Genomic DNA, 21,247 nt, shown 5'->3' with positions numbered 1-21,247 from the left:
TTTTGAGATGGAGTCTTGCTCTGTCACCCAGGCTGGAGTGCAATGGTGCGATCTCAGCTCACTGCAACCTCCGACTCATGGGTTCAAGCGATTCTCCTGCCTCAGCCCCCCAAGTAGCTGGGATTACAGTGCCCACCACCACACCTGGCTAATTTTTGTATTTTTAGTAGAGACGGGCTTTCACCATGTTGGCCAGGCCAGTCTGGTCTCGAACTCCTGACCTCAGGTGATCTGCCTGCCTCAGCCCCTAAAGTGCTATGATTACAGGTGTGGGCCACCATGCCTGGCCTGATTTTTTTTTTTTTTTTTTTGAGGCAGGGTCTTGCTCTGTCCCCCAGGCTGGAATGCAGTGGCATACTCCTGGCTCACTGTAACCTCAAATTCCCGAACTCAAACGATTTTCCATCTCAGCCTGCCAAGTAGCTAGGATTACAGACGTGTGCCACCATGCTCAGCTAATTAAAAAAATTTTTTGTATAGATGGGGTCTCACCATGAGCCCAGGCTCATCTTGAAGTTCTGGGCTCAAGCAATCCTCCTACACTGGCCTCCCAAAGTACTGGGATTACAGGCGTGAGCCATTATGCCAGCCGTCACTCTAGTTTGTGAGCACAGGAATTGTGCCCAAAGGCTAGGATAAGAAATTAACGATGCCAAGAAATAGCCACAAACATTAATTATAAAAGACTATACTAATGTTTATGAAAAGCTTATAATAACATGAAGAAAAATTTGTTACAAAGTTAAATGAAAAAGTAGGGTATAAAACTGTATAACAATACAATCTCAACTATGTAAAAAAACCACCAACCAAAATATGTCCTAAAAAAGGCTGACAGAAAATAGTTCAAAATGTTAACTGTGGCTGTATTTAAGAAGTGTACCTAGTAGGGATCTTTTTTCTTCCTTTTTAGTTTTCTGTCTTTTCCAAATTTTTCTCTACTGGGGAGATTTTTGAAAAAGCTACTCAAGAGGCTGAGGCAGGAGAATCGCTTGAACCCGGGAAGCAGAGGTTGCAGTGAGCCGAGACTGCACCACTGCACTCTAGCCTGGTGACAGAGCGAGACTCCGTCTCAAAAAAAAAGCTATAGGGGATTTGAGACCAGCCTGGCCTGGCCAACATGGCAAAATCCCATCTCTACTAAAAGTACAAAAATTAGAAGAAAAAAAATTAAAAGAAAAATGCAACAAGATCATCTTGATGCCAGCAGCAAAAAAAAAAAAAAGAAAAGAAAAAAAAGTACAGCGGACGCGGTGGCTCACGCCTGTAATCCCAGCACTTTGGGAGGCCGAGGCGGGTGGATCACGAGGTCAAGAGATCGAGACCATCCTGGTCAACATGGTGAAACCCCGTCTCTACTAAAAATACAAAACATTAGCTGGGCATGGTGGCGCGTGCCTGTAATCCCAGCTACTCAGGAGGCTGAGGCAGGAGAATTGCCTGAACCCAGGAGGCGGAGGCTGTGGTGAGCCGAGATCGCGCCATTGCACTCCAGCCTGGGAAACAAGAGTGAGACTCTGTCTCAAAAAAAAAAAAAAAAGAAAAAAAAGCTGTTAGGGGACGAGAATAAAAATTGAAAAACAAAAAAAGCTATTAGTTATAAAAAACTGAGTCTGATAGAAACATTGGATTTTAGTTAATAAATTTAAGTCTAGCCTATAAGAATTTGTACATTTAGAAAACTATGAAACATTTCAGGCTACTCCATGAATCCACTGGTACGAGTAACTCGCCAGAGGTTGGAAGTGGAAGTGCCACCAGGTCCTGCCTGATGAAAAATGCCGAATCAATCAGGAATGTCACATATTTACAAAAAGGAACAGAAACACCCACATTTAGCAAAAACTTATTTATAGTATAGTAGCCCATTAATACTAGAATCAAACATGAAGATTCCTGATTTTCTCCTATTTTTCTGTGCAGATGTCAAGTTACAAAAATGCTATTATCACAACTGCAGAAAATTAATCCTAGTTTAGAAACAGAAATAAAACAGCACTTCGACAAGACTGGACCAAGAAAAGTGGGCAACTTAGAAAATTTTAAAAAGTGCTATAAAAATGATTCCCTTTAAGACATTTGTTTACTGTACACATTTTAAGGCCCCCTCTCCCACCCCCCAACAAAAACAGAGGTAGAACCTCCAAGCACTTTATACCAAAGCATCCCATGGTTTGTTCCTCTGACAAACCCTGACTGAAAGTTCATGATGTGCAGGCACTGGGGTCTCAAAGAGGAGAAAGACTTGTCCCTTCCTCAAGGATGCCTGAGTCTTCCCAAAGCAGGAGGTGGACAAGTCACCAACCATTATGGATGCAAAATGGATGTATTACACATCCATTAAAAGCAGATGCCACTGCCTTCTTAAATGATACGCTGCAATTCCCACTGAATTACTTATACAAACCTCCTTACACAAACTGTCCTGACTTACTGGGAGGCAAAAATGCCACCACATTCTCCTGATAAATACTTCTCTAATGGGCAGGCATTAAATTACATTTTGTGATGTTTGCCCCTGAACATCACAATGCCTAGTGAAGTCAGTTAACTTTCTTTTAAACAATGATGCCTATTTTACTCTGAGAATGAGACACTTTGAAACTGAGTAAGGAACAAGTCCTATATCTAGATCAAGACTCATCAGTATCATCAAAAGCTAAGATGAAAGAGTGTAAGTTTCAACAGAAATTTTAAATCTCCGCTGCCATCCGTTGACTTGCAATGTGCTCCTGCGTCAGCCGCTCCAGGTCTTTCTGCACATTTGGGTGGTCTTCCAGATCTTCATAGAGCGACCTGACGATGTCAAGTCTCCTGTAATTCTCAGGCTTGACTAGGCTCCGGACAACCTGGAGGCATCGCTCTTTCAGAGTATACACTGGAAGGACAAAAACCAAATCCGCAGTGGCAGACTAGGGTCTCAGTACAAGGAATGAGCGAGAGGCTTTACCAACAACTACTTTACTACAGATGCATCTCACTTTAGGTTAAAGAGAAAGAGTGAGTGCATGTACGTGGCAGGGTGTTATGCTGATGGCCCATGGAAACCTCATGGTGTTCATGCTTCTGTGTAATAATTTCCTCTTGAATTGGCTGGGCTCGTGAATGCTTTAACTAACTGAATGTGGTGAAGTGACACTGGCAATTCTGGGCCTAAGCCTTAAAAAGGCCTGTCAACTTCTGCTTTTCTACTTTTGGAAATCCTGAGCTACCCTGCTGGACAGACCACATAAAGAGGGAGAGGCCCTGGCCAGGCACAGTGGTTCATGCATGTGATCCCAGCACTTTGGGAGGCCAACGTGGGTAGATCACTTGAGCTCAGGAGTTCAAGACCAGCCTGGGCAACATGGTGAAACCCCGTCTCTAAAAAATATACAAAAAATTAGCTACTCATGGTGTTACATACCTGTGGTCCCAGCAACTGGGGAGGCTGAGGTGGGAGGATCACTTGAGCCCTAGAGGCAGAGATTGTGGTGAGCTAAGATCATGCCACTGCACTCCAACCTGGGTGACAGGATGATACCCCATCTCAAAAAAGAAAAAGAAAAAAGGAAAAAAATAAAATAAAATAAAAAATGTGGGACAGGCCCAGCCCCCAGCAAAAGGCAGCCACACCAACGACTACTGCCAGCAGAGTAACTGCCTAGCTGAGCCCAGCCTAGACTACAGAATTATGAACAAATAAAACGGTGGGCCAGGCATGGTGGCTCATACCTATAATCCTAGCACTTTGGGAGGCCGAGGCAGGTGGACTGCCTGAGCTCAGGAGTTCAAGACCAGCCTGGTCAACATGGTGAAACCCCATCTCCACTAAAATACAAAAAATTAGCCAGGCTTGGTGGCGTGCACCTGTAGTCCCAGCTACTGAAGCAGGTGAACCCAGAAGGCAAAGGTTGCAGTGAGCCAAGATAACGCCACTGCACTCCAGCCTGGGCAACAGTGAGACTCTGTCTCAAAAAAAGAGGTAGTTACTAGTTTTGGGGTGGTAGTCACAGAACAAATAACTAAAACTACGTGTACTTAGAAAATCTAGTACCACTGAATTGGGTATCCCAATCCCTACCTCACACTCACTGGAAACGTAGCTTTAAGGGTATTCTATAATGCAAAATCTACCAAATTGAATTCATCAATGCCCATTTTTGTATATCTACTTCCCTAAAACAGAATCTATACACACACATTAGTTTAAATCCTATGAAATCCATGTATTTGGGAGATTTGTGTTTTTTGTTTTTTTTTTTTCTTTTTTTTGAGACAGGGTCTCACTCTGTCATCTAGGCTGGAGTGCAGTGGTGTGATCATGGCTCACTGCAGCCTCAAACTCCTGGGCTCAAGGGATCCTCCCTCCTCAGCCTCTCAAGTAGTTGCGACTATAGGCACATGCTAAGATGCCCAGATAATTAAAAAAAATTTTTTTTTGGTAGAGCTCAGGTCTCACTTTGTTGTCCAGGCTGGTCAAGGACTCCTGGTCTCAAGCAACCCTCCCACCACAGCCTCCCTAAGTGCTAGAATTACAGGCATGATTATAAGCATGAGCCATCACACCAGGCCAGTCTTTAGTGTTTTTCTTTTAAGCCACAGGAACATCAGTTTCTTAGGGTTTACCCTGATAAAAATCATTTGAACTTCAAACAAATAGTAAAGTATTATGCCAATCTTCAACGATTTTTTTAAAAAAATTGCCAGGCCCAGTGGCTCACGCCTGTAATCCTAGCACTTTGGGAGGCCGAGGCAGGCAGAACACAAGGTCAGAAGTTTGAGACCAGCCTGGCCAACATAGTGAAACCCCATCTCTACTAAAAATACAAAAAATTAGCCAGGCCTGGTGGCGGGCACCTGTAATCCCAGCTACTCCGGAGGCTGAGGCAGGAGAATAGCTTCAACCCGGGAGGCAGAGGTTGCAGTGAGCCAAGATCACACCAATGCACTCCAGCCCGGGCGACAGTGTGAGAAAAAAAAAAAAGCAGGCCAGGCACAGTGGCTCAGGCCTGTAATCCCAGCACTTAGGGAGGACAAGGTGGGCGGATCACCTAAGGTCAGGAGTTCAAGACCAGCCTGGCTAACATGGTGAAACCCCACCTCTACCAAAAGTACAAAAATTAGTTGGGTGTGGTGGCAGGCACCTATAGCCCCAAGTACTCGGGAGGCTGAGGCAGAATAACCACTTGAACCTGAGAGGCAGAGGTTGCAGTGAGCCGAAATCACACCACTGCACTCCAGCCTGGGCAACAGTGCAAGACTATCTCAAAAAAAAAAAAAAAAAAAAAAAACCCAACTCTGACTGGCACTGTAGGCTTGATTGTGTTAAATAAAAACACATAGGCCATGCGCAGTGGCTCACGCCTATAATCCCAGCACTTTGGGAGGCCGAGGCAGGCATATCACGAGGTCAGGAGAAGAAGACCATCCTGGCTAACATAGTGAAACCCTGTCTCTACTAAAAATACAAAAAAATTAGCCAGGTGTGGTGGCACGTGCCTGTAGTCCCAGCTACTCGGGAAGCTGAGGCAGGAAAATCACTTGAACCCAGGAGGCAGAGGTTGCAGTGAGCTGAGATCGTGCCACTGTACTCCAGCCGGGGTGACACAGCAAGACTCAGTCTCAAAAAAAAAAAAAACAAAATTAGAAGTCAACAAGAAATAAGCCAAAATATCTCAGGCTGTACACATTGTTCTCCTGGGTCTCCAGGTCACAATTTGGCCAGGGAAACAAAAGGCATTCATAATTCTACAACTCTACAAAACTAACCTATGGTGTAACACCTTCATCTCACTTGTTTCTTAAGAGCCCAAAGTGCTTTTGAGACACCATAACATTTTTGTTTAACACAGAACATACAAATACATCACTTCCATTTATTTATGGTACAGAATAAGATACAGAAAGATTGGATACTTTGCCTGACATCAGGCAAAAATTAAAGACTGGGCTTAATTTTTCAAGTGGCCTATCTGATACTTTTTACAACAAACCATATCTTTTTAAAAAGTAAGACTGAAATCAGTACCTGGCAGTGTGATATTGGCAAAAATAGGCTGTCCGTCAACATTAAGAGATGGCACAAATAATTCAGTTTGGTTAACCAGTAGCCCATCGTGTGTCCCTGCATCTCTGAAGAGCCAAAGGTGACCTATTAGGAAAAGAAAAGGTTGTTAACGAGCCACACTGGTCTGTCAGGGCACCTATTCTCTCCATTTCCCCTGATCTACACAAAAAGTTTGCCTCTTACTCTGCTTACATGGCATACAAAGCCCTTCTAGTAACATCTCAGTGAGTCCTCACAACAGATCCATTTACAGACGAGAAAACAGGTCTGAGAGGGCAACTGACATACTCAAGGTACGAGACAGTAAGCAAAGAACACGTACTTGAAGCTCTATATCCCATGCTCTTTCTGCCACCATGGTGGAAAAGGGATGACTAGGTCAAGTATGTGATTACAAATCACAGCAAACCCTGCAAACTAAAGAGAGAACGCCACTGACTCCTCAAATCAGTGCTCCTTAAAAACAAGGAAGTGCAAAAACATGTCGAGAGAAAATTCATCAAACCCTAAGATCTGTGCATTTTACTGGGGGTAAATTATAACCGAATTTTCAAAAGAAATACATCACATACAAAAGAGGGCAGAAAGCAAGCCTCCAGCCCTAAGATTCTGTTTAAGGTAGGAGAAGGTTGTCTCAGAATAAATACAGCACTTGTTCCTGGGGTGATAATTTTAAAAATGTAAACTGGTAATTTTTAAAAATTTTGATAAAATATACACAAAATTTACCATTTTATTTTATTTATTTATTTACTTACTTATTTTTTGAAACAGAGTATTGCTCTGTTGCCCACACTGGAGTGCAGTGGCAGGATCTTGGTTCACTACAACCTCCACCTCCCAGGTTCAAGCAATTCTCCTGTTTCAGCCTCCCGAATAGCTGGGACCACGAATAGCTGGGACCATAAGTAGCTGGGATCACAGGCGCACACCACCACACACAGATAATTTTTGTATTTTTAGTAAAGACAGGGTTTCACCTTATTGGTCAAGCTGGTCTCGAACTCCTGACCTCAGGTGGATCCACCTGCCTCAAAAATTTACCATTTTAACAATTTTTAAATGTACAATTCAGTGGCATTATGTACCTTCAAAAGTAATTTCATTTTCTTAAGAGATGAGGGCTCAGGCCAGGTGCGGTAGCTAACGCCTATAATCTCAGCACTTTGGGAGGCCGAGGCGGGCAGATCATGAGGTCAGGGGTTCAAGACCAGCCTGACCAACATGGTGAAACCCTGTCGCTACTAAATGTACAAAAAAATTAGCTGGGAGTGATGGCGCATGCCTGTAATCCCAGCTACTCAGGAGGCTGAGGCAGGAGAATCACTTGAACCAGGGAGGCGGAGGTTGCAGTGAGCCAAGATCATGCCACTGCATTCCAGCCTGGGTGACAGAGCAAGAATCAGTCTCACACAAAAAAATAAAAAAAAAAAAAAAAAAGAGATGGAGTCTCAGGATCTCAACCTAGGCAACATAAGCAAGACATCATCTCTACTAAAAATAAAAATAAAGGCCAGGTGTGGTGGCTCACGCCTGTAATCCCAGCACTTTGGGAGGCCAAGGTGAGTGGATCACCTGAGGTCGGGAGTTCAAGACCAGCCTGACCAAAATGGAGAAACTCCATCTCTACTAAAATATGAAAATATGAAAAATTAGCTGGGGGTGGTGGCACTTGCCTATAATCCCAGCTACTTGGAAGGCTGAGGCAAGAGAATCGCCTGAACCTGAGAGGCAGAGATTGTGGTGAGCTGAGATTGCACCATCGCACTCCAGCCTGGGCAACAAGAGCAAAACTCCATCTCAAAAAAATAAATTAATTAAATAAAATAAAAATAAAAAAAGAAATTAGCCAGGCATAGTGGAGCATGCCTGTAGTCCCAGATACTTTGGGAGGTTGATGCTCCAGGAGGACTGTTTGAACCCGGGTTAAGGGAGTAATGAGCCATGATCACACCACTGCACTCCAGCCTGGACAACAGCAGGACACCCTGTATCAAAAAAAAAAAAAAAAAAGAGACAGCGTCTTGCTATGTTACCAGAGTACAGAAACTATTCAGAAGCACCATCATAGCTCACTGCAGCCTCCATATAAGCTCACTGTAGCCTCCAACTCCTGAGCTCAGGTGATCTTGTCTCAGCTTCCCAAGTAGCTGGGACTATAAGCAGGCATCTGCCCTGCTAATTTTTCAAGAATTGGGGGTTTTTTGTTTTTGTTTTTTGCGTCAGACTCTCACTCTTGTCACCCAGGCTGGAGTGCCATGGCGCAATCTGGCTCACTGCAACCTCCACCTCCTAGGTTCAAGCAATTCTCCTGCTTCAGTCACCCAAGTAGCTGGGATTACAGGTGCCCAGCTAATTTTTTATTTTCAGTAGAGGTGAGAAGATAGAGACAGGGTCTAGCTGTATTACACAGGCTGGTCTCCAACTCCTGGGCTCAAGCAATCCTCCTGGCATGGCCTCCCAAAGTGCTGAGATCACAGGCATGAGCCACTGCACCCAGCCAACAAATTTTCATATTTCATATTAAATCAGGCACAGAAAAGTTTTACAGTAAAATACAAAATTCATACAATTTCCTATGTAAAACAGGAGCCTACAGAAATGTTGATCACTGGAAATACTGTGTTCCTCATCTAACGTTAGGGGAAGTCTGGTGTAAAAGTTTATTAAGTATAACATCCTCAAGGAAGAAAAGATCTATCCAGATGCTTGCAAAAAGCTTCCATAAAAATTAAGTGAGATGGCCGGGCATGGTGGCTCACGCCTGTAATCCCAGCACTTTGGAAGGCTGAGCGGGGGGATCCCAAAGTCAGGAGACCAGACCATCCTGGCTAACACGCTGAAACCCCATCTCTACTAAAAATACAGGAAATTATCCAGGTGTGGTGGCACACGCCTGTAATTCCAGTTACTCGGGAGGCTGAGGCAGGAGAATTGCTTGAACCCAGGAGGCAGAGATTGTAGTGAGCCACCAAGATCGTGCCACTGCATTCCAGCTTGGGCGACAGAATGAGACTCCGTCTCAAGAAAAAAAAAAAAAAAAAGATTAAGGGAGACTAGGACTACTTCTCTCCTTTTAGGCCATGGGAAGATTAGCGCCAACACCTCAGATAAGGCCTAGTTATTCCTCACCTGGGTTTTCACAACTACCTAACCGCTTCCTCAACAGTAGTCTTCCCCCTCCAAACCTGCAAGCTGGGTGAGCTTTTCAGTATGTAAATCTGTCAATATCATAACCCTGATTAAAAACTTAAAACGGGCTGGGCGTGGTGGCTCACGCCTGTAATCCCAGAACTTTGAGAGGCCGAAGCAGGCGGGTCACGAGATCAAGACACGGTGACCATCCTGGCTAACATGGTGAAACCTCGTCTCCACTAAAAATACAAAAAATTAGCTGGGAATGGTGGCCCACGCCTGTAATCTCAGCTACTCGGGAGGCTGAGGTGGCAGAACCACTCGACCCCGGGGAGCGGAGGTTGCAGGAAGACGAGATCACGCCACCGCACTCTAGTTTGGGCGACAGGGCAAAGACTCCATCACGGAAAAAAAAAAAAATTCTCGGGGAGGGATAGCATTAAGACAAATACCTAATGTAGATTACAGGGTGATAGATGCAGCAGACCACCACCATGGCACGTGTATACCTAACAAACCTGCACGATCTGCACGTGTACCCCATAACTTAAAGTATAATTTAAAAAATAATAATAAAATTTAAAAGATAAAAAAATTCAACGGCCCCATATTCCTAGGGGTAAAATCACCTTTTGAGCGTCCTCTCCCAAGACTCCAGGTCTCAACACATGCATATGTAGAACTCTCGCCTCTTAACCTTGGGTTGGCCAGCTCCTACTCCATCCTGCTCCCTTCCTTCTCTGGGAAGCGCCCCTTAACTGAAACCACACAACCGCAACCCCTCCATCTCCCAGCAGGAAGGTAGGTGAAGCTCCCAGGCCACACACGCTCGGCTCTTCCGGCGCCAGCACGACCCTGGCTTGCTCCTGTTTGTGCATCTGCCTGTCTCCCCAGGAGGAATGTGTTCTCCACGGGGGCAGGGACTACGCAGAACTGGCCCACGCGGGTCATCAGGACTGAACAGATGGGGCGTTAAGGATTGAGCTTTTTAGGGGAAAATACACATGGGGCGGTGGGAGGAAGCCACCTTCAAATGCAAATTATTCAGCCTTATAAAGAATACTGTGACGCTTGAGAGCAGCGTCACCCTGGATGTGTCCCACCTCTTGGAGCCTCAGTTCCCCGTCTGCAAAATGGACCCCTGGGAGGAAGGGCTCCAGGAGACCGAGCTATCGTCCCTGCTGGGTCGGGCCTAAGCGCCGGGCCCGTACCTCGGTAGCTGAGGATGCGGCGGCCCGTGCCGGGCGGCAGCGTTGGGTAGGGCTGCGGCTCGCCGTTGAAGTTGAGCCACAGCGGCAGCACTACGCGCGGGCTGCGGTTGCAGAAGATGACCTGGGACGGCTCGCGCGAGTTCACCGAGCGCAGCACCGGCCGCGGCCGCCCGGCCTCCATCTCCTCCTCGGCGCCCAGCTCCTCCGGGATGGACTCTTCCGGGCCGGACTCCTAGGCGCCCGACTCCTCCGCCCCCACCTCGGCCTCTTCCCAGTTCTCCGCCCTCCGGCGCATTCCCTCGGCGACCCAGACCACCCAGGCCGAAAGCCGCGGGATTCGCGGGCCGGTCGCGGGGCGGAGCTACGTGCGCGCTCCCGAACCGACCTCTGTAGTCTTCGCGCGCTCTCGGAAGGGGTTGAAACCCACTTGGGGGAAATAGCGGGCCAGAGGCTGTGCGCGTGCGCAAAGGGATCCTCAGCCGCAGGGGCAGTTCAAACGGAGGCGGAAGCTGAACGAAGCAGACGCTAGGCCAACTCATTTATTGTATTTGCACTATAAATTTTTCTTCACCCCTCTAAGGTTTGGGTTTTGGGTTTTTGTTTGTTTGAGACAAGGTCTCACTCTGTCGCCCGGGCTGGAGTGCAGTGACAACATCTCGGCTCACTGCAGCCTTGACGTCCCGCGCTCAAGTGAGCCTCTCACTTCAGCCTCCCAAGGAGTAGGCTGCAGGCGCGCACCACCATGCCCGGCTAATTATTTTTATTTGTTGTTTGAGACGGAGTTTCGCTATGTTGCCTAGGCTGATCTCCTGGGTTCAAGTGATCTTCCTGCCTTGGCCTCCCAGAGTACAAGGATTACAGGTCTTAGCCACTGTGCCTGGCCCACTAACTGAATTCTTATTTCTTTTTCTTCATGTCAGACGCGCAATGCGCCGACTTCATAACAAGGTTCGTGGGTGGCACATCACACGCGCGCGCACACACACACACACACACACACACACACAGGAACACCCAATCATCATGCTTATAAATTACAAAAAGTCAACTAACTGAATTCTTATTACAAGATATGGGTGGTTAGTAAAGAAGAAAGACTAATTAGACCTACTCCGTGCAGAGCACTCTGGTGCAAATTGGAAAATGAGATATTTACTTTTTTTTTTTTTTTTGAGACGGAGTCTCCCTCTGTCGCCAGTCTGGAGTGAAAGTGGCGCTATCTCGGCTCACTACAACCTCTGACTCCCTAGTTCAAACGATTCTCCTGTCTCAGCCTCCCCAGTAGCTGGGATTACAGGCATGCACCACCACGCCTATCTCATTTTTTAGTAGACACGGGGCTTCACCAGGTTGGCCAGGATGGTCTCGATCTCCTGACCTCATGATCCACCTGCGTCAGCCTCCCAAAGTGCTGGGGTTACGGGCATGAGCCACCGCGCCAGGCGAGGTATTTACTTTAGAGCAATTAAAACTACAAACATAAGCAATCGTGAATTTTATTTATAAATATTTATTAAGGCCCTACGGTGTACTACGTACGGTGCTAGGTGTTGAAAATACTGTAAAAACCAGTCATGTTTCCTGCCTTCACAGTACTTCAATAAAAGGGTCATATAGTAATCAATTACACAAAAGAAATACAATTGCAACTATGACTAGCACAACAAAAAGAGACAGGGTACTATGGAAGGCTAAAGATCTGGGGGTCAAGGAAGATGGTACACAATTCTGTGTAATTAAATATTCAATGATGTGGGATGTACCCAAGTGGAGAACCATCTCAGAAAAAGAAGGATTCAGAGAGTTTTATGTTAGTCAAAAATAAATAAATTTTTGTTTTTTTGAAACAGTCTTGCTTTATTGCCCAGGCTGGAGTGCAGTGGCGTGATCTTGGACCACTGCAACCTCCATCTCCCGGGTTCAAGCGATTCTTGTGCCTCAGCCTCCTGAGTAGCTGGGGTTGCTGGTGTGTGGCACCACTCCTGGGTAATTTTTGTACTTTCAGTAGAGACGGGGTTTCACCATGTTTGCCAGGCTGGTCTTGAACTCCTGACCTCAGGTGATCTGCCTGCCTTGGTCTCCCAAAGTGCTAGGATTATAGGCATGAGCCACCATGCCCGGCTCAAAAATAAATTTCAAGTAGAAAGAAAAAAATCCATCAAGTACCAGGCACTGTGCTAAGCATTCCACATGAATTAAACCTATGTCATTATCTCCATTTCACAGCTAAGGAAACAGAAGGGTACATAAGAATGTGAAGGCCAAGGTGCCAAATGCCTGTAATCCTAACACTTTGGGACCCCGAGGCAGGCCAATCACTTGAGTCCAGGAGTTTGAGACCAGCCTGGGCAACACAGTGAAGTCCTGTCTCTACAAAAAAATGAAAGAGTTAGCCGGGAATGGTGGCATGCACCTGCAGTCCCAGCTACTCAGGAGGTTGAAGCAGGAAGATCACTTGAGCCTGGGAGGTCGAGGCTGCAGTGTGCCATGATCATGCCACTGCACTCCAGTCTGGGTGACAGAGCCAGTCCCTGTCTCAAAAAAAAAAAAAAAAAAGAATGTGAAAAGGGTAGTGAGTGCTGGACTAGAGAGGCTCATCACCTGATGCCTTAGGAGAAAATGATGATAGGAGTGACCCTCAGGAGGTGGACATCTCCACAAAAGCACTGACAGCATGAACCCAAGTTATTTTGCTATGGCTCTCCTTGACAGTGCACTACACAGAGATGGCATATCCTAGTGGCTTCCAGCAGGATTAAGTGACCAGCAGTGATGTTAGACCCCCAGCTACATTAACAACGTGAAAACATTGTAGAGAAAAATTCCAAAGTAGTCCAGACACGATGGCTCACACCTGTAATCCCACACTTTGGGAGGCTGAGGTGAGTGGATCCCTTGAGGTCAGGAATTCACAACCAGCTTGGCTGATATGGTGAAACCCATCTTTACTAAAAATACAAAAAAATTAGGCCAGGCGCAGTGGCTCACATCTGTAATCCCAGCACTTTGGGAGGCCAAGACGGGCTGATCATGAGATCAGGAGTTAGAGACCAGCCTGGCCAAATGGTGAAACCCCATCTCTACTAAAAACACAAAAATTAGACAGGCATGGTGGCAGACACCTGTAATCCCAGCTACTCAGGAGGCTGAGGCAGGAGAATTGCTAGAACCCAGGAGGCGGAGGTTGCAGTGAGCCGAGATCGTGCCATTGCACTCTAGTCTGGGCGACAGAGTAAGACTCCGTCTGAAATAAATAAATAAATAAATAAGTAAACCCCAAAGTAGGACTTCTGTTAATCAAATTACAATGACTCAGAGCAATTATAATTCACAGGATTCATGCAAACATCCCCTAATTTGTACTCCAATGCTAGAGAGGTGAAATATACCAGTTTAATATTACAGAAATGCCTGCATCCCCAATGACAGCAGTTGGTGAGATAAATGCAGGCTTTGAGATTGCAAATAATGTTTCAAAGATCATTTAAGACAAAGCGGTAGCCAGGCGTAGTGGCTCAAACCTGTAATCCCAGCACTTTGTGAGGCCAAGGTAGGTGGATCACTTGAGCTGAGGAGTTCCAGCCTGAGCAACATGACAAAACCCTATTTCTACAAAAAATACAAAAAAAATTAGCTGGGCATGGGTGCGCCTGAAATCCCAGCTGCTCGAGAGGCTGAGGCTAGAGGATCACCTGAGCCCAGGAAGGTCAAGGCTGCAGTGAACCATGATTGCTCCACTGCATTTCTGCCTGGGTAACAGAGCAAGACTCTGTCTCAAAAAAAAAAAAAGAAAAGAAAAGAAAAGAAAATAAGTTTAGAATATACTAAGTAAAACCACAGGGTAAATTGTTCTTATTGTACACTTTTCATTATGCAAAAAGACATGTAGAAAAGAATAAAAACGACAGTGTCTAAAGACAACCGGTGACTTTTTTCTATCTGCTTTTCTGTCTTTTCTAAATTTTCTCTAAGGGGGATATATTTTGGTAGTTTTTATGTTGACCAATTAAAAAAATAGCAGTACAATAATAAAGCAAACACCGATAATCTCATGACATATAATTAGCACGTTGTCATATTTACTTCCTTTGTTTCCACTTTTTGCAGTGACCCAAGATTGCACCATTGCTCTCCAGCCTGGGCAACAAAGCAAGACTTTGTCTCAAAAAAAAAAAAAAAAAAAAAATCTTGTCACCCCCAAAACTCCTTCATGGTCAAACCCTGCTCCCACTCTTAATCCCTAGCAACCACTGATCTGTCTCTGTCCCTATAGTTTTGCCTTTTCAGAATATCACATAACGAAATCATATCATATGTAGCCTTTTGAGTCTTTTTTTCACTTAGCGTAATGCATTTGAGATTCATCAAACTCGTAGTACATAACAACTTATTCCTTTTTATTGCCAACGGTATTCCACACTACTTACCAACTGAAAGATACTGGTTTGTTTCTGTTTTTTTTTTTTTTTTTTTTTTTTCTGAGAGGAAGTCTCACTCTGGCACCGAGGCTGGAGTGCTGGAGTGCTGTGGCACAATTTCAGCTCATCTCTGCCTCCTGGGCTCAAACACTTCTCCTGCCTCAGCGTCCTGAATAGCTAGGATTACAGACATGTGCCACCATGCCCAGTTAATTTGTTTTTGTTTTATTTTTTAGTAGAGACAGGATTTCACCGTGTTGGCCAGGCTGGTCTCAAACTCCTGACCTCGTGATCAACCCACCTTGGCCTCCCAAAGTGCTGGGATTACAGGCGTAAGCCACGCCATTTCCAGTTTTTAGCAATTATAAAGCTGCTATTTTTTTTTTTTTTTTTTTTAAGACGGGGTTTCACCATGTTGGTCAGGCTGGTGTTGAACTCCCGACCTCAGGTGATCTGCCCACCTTGACCTCCAAAGTGCTTGGATTACAGGCGTGAGCCACTGAGCCCAGCCTTAAAGCTGCTGTATACATTTGAGTACAGGTTTCGTGCAAACTAAGTTTCATTTCTTTTGTGTGAGAATCACCTAGGAGACTGCTAGGTCAAATAGTAAGTACTTATTTAAATGGTAAGCATGTGTTTAACTTCATGAGAAATTGCTAACCTGTTTCCCCAGAGCAGTAGTATCATTTTGCATTCTCACCAGCGATGTATGACTGTTCCAGTTGCTCCACATTCTTGTCTACAGTTGGTATTATCAGGTCTGGGGTTTTGTTCTTTGAAAAAAAAATTTTTTTAGGCGGGATGCAGGGGCTCACACCTATAATCCCAGCACTTTGGGAGGCCAAGGTGGGCGGATCACCTGAGGTCAGGAGTTTGAGACCTGCCTGGCCAACATGATGAAACCCCATCTCTACTAAAAATACAAAATTAGCCATGGCAGGCGCCTATAATCTCAGCTGCTCTGGAGGCTGAGACAGGAGAATTGTTTGAACACGAGAGGCAGAGGTTGCAGTGAGCCAAGATCACGTCACTTTACTCCAGCCTGGGCTACAAAGCAAGACTCTGTTTCCAAAAAAAAAAGTATATATATATATATATGTATTCACATTTTCTTTATCCATTCATCTGGCAATGGACACTTGATTCCATGTCTTGGCTATTGTGAATAGTGCTGCAATGAACATGAGAGTGCAGATATCTCTTCAAAATACTGATTTTCAATTCCTGTGTATTTATACCCAAAAGTGAGATTGTTGGATCATATGAACTGTTGGTTCCATTTTTAGTTTTTCAAGCAAACTCCATGCTGTTTGCCATAATGGCTGCACTAATATACATTCCCACCAACAGCATGAGAGGGGTCCATTTTCTCCACATCCTCACCAACACTTATCTTTTGGCCATTTATATGTCTTCTGTTGAGAAATGTCTACTTAGGTCCTTTGCCCATTTTTAAATTGTTTCCTTGCCATTGAGGTCCTTATATATTTTGAACTCCTTATTGGATGTGTGATTTGCAAATATTTTCTCCCATTCTGTAGACTGATTTTCCACTGTTATTTCTTCTCACATCAGATAGGCAATGCGTTGACATCATAACGAGGTTTGAGGGAGGCGCACCTCACACATGAATATGAAATCCCACTCATCATGCTTATGGACTATGAAAAAATCTGTTGTATTTTGTTTGCCATTCTTTTTATTTTTTTGAGACAGTCTCACTCTGTCACCCAGGCTGGAGTGCAGTGGTGCAATCTCAGCTCACTGCCACTTCTGCCTCCTGGGTTCAAGTGATTCTTTTGCCTCAGTCTCCTGAGTAGCTGGAACTATTAGACATGCACCACCACACCCAGCTTATTTTTGTATTTTTAGTAGAGACAGAGTTTCACCATGTTGGCCAGGCTGGTCTCAAACTCCTGACCTCGGGTGATCCACCCGCCTCAGCTTCTCAAAGTGCTGGGATTATAAGTGTGAGCAACCTCGCCCTGCCTGTTTGTCATTCTTTTATTGTCTTCAGGATGTCAGTTCAAATATTTTATTCATTTATATAGTTGTTTTCTTGTTGCTGACTTTTGATAGTTCTTTATATATTTATCCAGGCCAATTGTTAAGGCTTTTCAAATGCACGTGTGTTCGTAATGTATATGTGGTGATGTATTACTTTTACAATGGTAAACAAACAAAAACAAAAAATAAAAAAAACAAAGTCCAAACATCATTTCCATATACAATACAATTTTGGCCTATGGTCTCTTTATCATGCAGTAAAGTTGATACTGCATTGCTCCTTTGTGTATGTTGTGTTTTCCTGATGGTTTTCTGCAAAAGTCATTCTAGTGTGTTTTAGGTTGAGAACATACAATGAATAATGACTACACTATAAGCTCCATAAGTGTAGAAACTGTGTCTGTTTCTCATTTTAGCTCCAGTGCCTCACACATAATAGACATACAATGTATTTAATGCTAATACACAACTTTTTAGGCAAAACGTTTGTGAAAGCCACACTGAAGCATTCACCATTTATTGAATTGGAACATTTCATTTATTGATTTATTTACTGAGATAGGGTCTTGCTGTCTTGCCCAGGCCGAAGTGCAGGTGTGATCTTGCCTCACTATAGCCATGACCTCCTGGGCCTAGGTGATCCTCCCACCTCAGCCCCTGAGTAACTGGGACTTCAGGCATGCACCACCACCATACCAGCCTAATTTTTTTTTTTTAATTATTGTGGAGGAGGTCTGTGTTGCCCAGCTTGGTCTCAAAACTCCTGGACTCAAGCAATCCTTCCACCTCAGCCTCCCAAAGTAATGGGATCATATGCGTGAGCCACCACAGCTATCTAATAAAATTATTTAAAAAAAAAAACTGTTGGTTCATACCTGTAATCCCTGTTACAGAGTATCCAGGAGACCAGAGAGTCCAATGGGTGAAACAGGAGGATTTTGTTAAGTTGGCCACCAGCTCAGAGGATTAGCCTCCCAAGTCTGAGCCCCGGAGAAAGAAAATGGGGTACTTTTATACATCCAGGATGACATAGCAGCTAACAGGTTTACAGAAGTCAGAACAAAGAACAGTTAATTAATTTGCAACATGTATTGTGATGTATGTTACATTTAAAAATAGCATTTTTGAGAAACACATTGTACATTCTTTGGGTATTATCTTGCCCTGTGACCTTGAGGCTGGTCAGCAAGAAAAACAGGAGTCTTGAGATGCCTGGGAACTTTGCTGAGAATGTGGGCAGAATAGATAAGGTAGGTTTTACAAGGAGTTAGTTAATTTTAAGCAGAGCTTGGGGATAGGTTTTATATTAAACAGCATTCAACACAGCAAAATTTATTATATAGCAACTACAAATTATAAGGTTTTGTTTTTACTATTATTGCTATTATTTAATTCCCTTCTTCATCCCAGCAATTTGGGAGTCCAAGGCGGGCTGATCACCTGAGGTCCAGAGTTCGAGACCAGCCTGACCAACATGGAGAAACCCTGCCTCTACTAAAAATACAAAACATTAGCTGGGTGTGGTGGCACATGTCTATAATCCCAGCTATTTGGGAGGCTGAGGCAGGAGAATCACTTGAACCCGGGAGGTGGAGGTTGTGGTGAGCTGAGGTCGCACTATTACACTCCAGCCTGGGCAACAAGAGTGAAACTCCGTCTCAAAAACAAAAAAACAAAAATAAAAACAAAACAAAACAAAAAACTGTCATGGTTGGAAGATGCAGACTGAGGCACAATGCAAACTTCACACTTGATATTCTTAGCAAGCTCAAAGATGCCAAAGATAACTTTATCCAAATGCAAATTTTGATGCCAACGGATACCACCACTTCAAAAAACATAACGAACAATTGCTTTTTTGCACTCTCAAGATTATCAGTGAGATCCAGGGAGAGGCTACTAGAAAGCCAGTATGGTACAGAAAACACAAATCTGATTTGTGAGACCCTGAGTGACTGCACTGACCTGGGGAATAAGGTTTTAGTTTTGGCTTTCCCACCAGGATGGGCATGTCCCTCAACCTCTCTGGGTTTGCTTCTACATTCCTAGAATGGCAGGTGCAGACTAGATTATCTCTAAGATTCTTTCTCATCCTAATGTTCTATGAGTTTTAATTCTTGCTAGTTCTAATCTTTTGCCAACTTAGTGCACAGGGTTGCTTTACTTTTTTTTTTTTTTTTAATTTAGCAGATACGGTGTCTCACTATGTTGCCCAGACTGGTCATAAACTCCTGGCCTCAAGTGATCCTCCAGGGTAACTTTTCTTTAGAAAATAAACCAGCCAGGCATGGTGGCTCATCCCTGTAATTCCAACACTTTGGGAGGCCAAGGTGGGAAGATTGCTTGAGCTCAGGAGTTTGAGACCAGCCTGGACAACATAATGAGATCCTATCTCAAAAAAAAAAAAAAAGGAAAAATAAATAAGGGAAGAAAAATTAAATAAAGGAAAGAAACCCCAGCCTGGCCAACCTGGTGAAACCCTGTCTCTACTAAAAATACAAAAATTAGCCAGGCCTGGTGGCACATACCTGTAATCCCAGCTACTCTGGAGGCTGAGACATGATAATCACTTGAACCTGGGAGGAGGAGGTTGCAGTGAGCCAAGATCACACCACTGTATTCCAGCCTGGGTGACAGAGTGAGACCCTGTCTCAAAAAAAAAAAAAAAGAAAAAGAAAAGAAACCTAAGAATTGAAATCAGCCTCTTATTGTGTAATCTACTTGACAGCCATATGGCCTTTAGAAATTAGTTGTTGTTGCTATTATTGTTGTTGTTGTTAGACAGAGTCTTGCTCTGTCACCCAGGCTGGAGTGCAGTGGCATAATCTCAACTCACAGCAACCTCTACCTCCAAGGTTCAAATGATTCTTGTGCTTCAGCCTCCTAAATACCTGGGATTACAGGTGTACATCACCAAGCCCAGCTAATTTTTGTGTGTGTGTGTGTGAGATGGAGTCTTGCTCTGTCGCTCAGGCTGGAGTACCGTGGTGTGATCTCAGCTCACTGCAACCTCTGCCTCCCGGGTTCAAGCAATTCTCTGCCTCAGCCTCCTGAGAAACTGGGACTACAAGCGTGCGCCACCATGCCCAGCTAATTTTTGTATTTTTAGTAGAGACGGGGTTTCACCAGGTTGACCAGGATGGTCTCAATCTCTTGACCTCATGATTTACCCGCCTTGGCCTCCTAAAGTGCTGGGATTATAGGCGTGAGCCACGGTGCCTGGCCTCAATGCTTTTTTTTTTTAAGCACCTGTCTGCTACTGAATCAATGTATTTTAAATTGACTGAACCAGATAACCTAAAACTTGAACTTTAGAGATGGGGTTTCACCATATTGACCAGGCTGGTCTCGAACTCTCTTTTTTTTTTTTTTTTTTTTTTTTTTTTATGAGATGGAGTGTTGCTTTGTCGCCCAGCAGGCTAGAGTGCAGTGGTGTGACCTTGGCTCCCTGCAACCTCCACCTCCCAGGTTTAAGCAATTCTCTTGCCTCAGCCTCCTGAATAGCTGGGATTACAGGTGCCTGCCACCACGCCCAGCTAATTTTTATATTTTTAGTAGAGACTGGGTTTCACCATGTTGGCCAGGTTGGTCTCAAACTGCTGACCTCAAGTGATCCACCTGCCCAAAGTGATGGGATTACAGGCATGAGCCACTGCACGCGTCAAAGATGTCCATATCTGTTCTAAGATGCATATGCTAAATCAGAGACTAATTCATACCAAGATCAAATCCAGAGCTGAAGCACATTATCAGTATGCTAGGATGGGGAGGAACTAAGAGGAAAAGGGCAATACTAAATGAAAAAATCAAGTCCACGAGAACTTTCAGGGGGAAGCTTGCCTTGAGCTAGACTTTGAATGGCAAATATGATTTGAATTGAGAGAAATTAATATATACAGAGCATAATGACTTCTGTATGACTAAAACGGAGATTCTATATAGTGGATAAGCCTTTACAAGTAGGTTGGTACAAGTAAGCTTTGGATATCAAAATGAAGTTTAGCCGGGCGCGGTGGCTCACGCCTGTAATCCCAGCACTTTGGGAGGCCGAGGCGGGTGGATCACGAGGTCAAGAGATCGAGACCGTCCTGGTAAACACGGTGAAACCCCGTCTCTACTGAAAATACAAAAAATCAGCTGGGGATGGTGGTGCATGCCTGTAATCCCAGCTACTCAGGAGGCTGAGGCAGGAGAATTGCCTGAACCCAGGAGGCGGAGGTTGCGGTGAGCCGAGATCGCGCCATTGCACTCCAGCCTGAGTAACAAGAGCAAAACTCTGTCTAAAAAAAAAAAAAAACAAGAAGTTTAAACCATTTGTTTTTCAAAGAAGTAGACATTTAGCTTGTGCTTTATAAAACTAATAATCTGTCTTGGATTGTGGCTAAATTGTGTAGATGCTGGTATTTCAACAGACTGTAAGCATCATG

General features: G+C 44.5%; 1 protein-coding gene, 1 non-coding gene and 1 pseudogene across 2 annotated transcripts; all 3 read right to left on the bottom strand.

Moving 5' to 3' along the window:
* Positions 1-1,625: 1,625 nt before the first annotated feature.
* On the bottom strand, positions 1,626-10,767 carry VHL (von Hippel-Lindau tumor suppressor). The gene is made up of 3 exons (XM_032270659.1): positions 10,396-10,767; positions 6,011-6,133; positions 1,626-2,878 (listed from the first exon to the last, which is right to left on the bottom strand). The coding sequence occupies exons 1-3, from the start codon at positions 10,574-10,576 to the stop codon at positions 2,694-2,696; spliced, it is 489 nt and encodes a 162-aa protein (XP_032126550.1). The 5' UTR covers positions 10,577-10,767; the 3' UTR covers positions 1,626-2,693.
* A 542-nt stretch (positions 10,768-11,309) lies between these two features.
* Positions 11,310-11,441, bottom strand: LOC116544354 (annotated as a pseudogene).
* Positions 11,442-16,382: 4,941 nt separating this feature from the next.
* LOC116544353 lies at positions 16,383-16,486 on the bottom strand. The gene has a single exon (XR_004265895.1). It is a non-coding gene; the product is annotated as a small nucleolar RNA U13 (small nucleolar RNA).
* Positions 16,487-21,247: the final 4,761 nt, after the last annotated feature.

This window comes from Sapajus apella, unplaced genomic scaffold (genome assembly GCF_009761245.1).
Source record: "Sapajus apella isolate SASKATOON/1434 unplaced genomic scaffold, GSC_monkey_1.0 scaffold213, whole genome shotgun sequence".
NCBI lineage: Eukaryota > Metazoa > Chordata > Mammalia > Primates > Cebidae > Sapajus > Sapajus apella.
The sequence above is the reverse complement of the archived record's forward strand: the minus strand, read 5'-3'. Positions and strand labels throughout refer to the sequence as shown.

Coding starts and splice junctions, on each gene's coding strand:
- VHL (XM_032270659.1), bottom strand. CDS start 10,576: ATGGAGGCCGGGCGGCCGCGGCCGGTGCTGCGCTCGGTGAACTCGCGC. Junction 6,134..10,395: donor CCGCATCCTCAGCTACCGAG/GTACGGGCCCGG, acceptor TTTTCCTAATAG/GTCACCTTTGGCTCTTCAGA. Junction 2,879..6,010: donor TGCCAATATCACACTGCCAG/GTACTGATTTCA, acceptor TTGTCCTTCCAG/TGTATACTCTGAAAGAGCGA.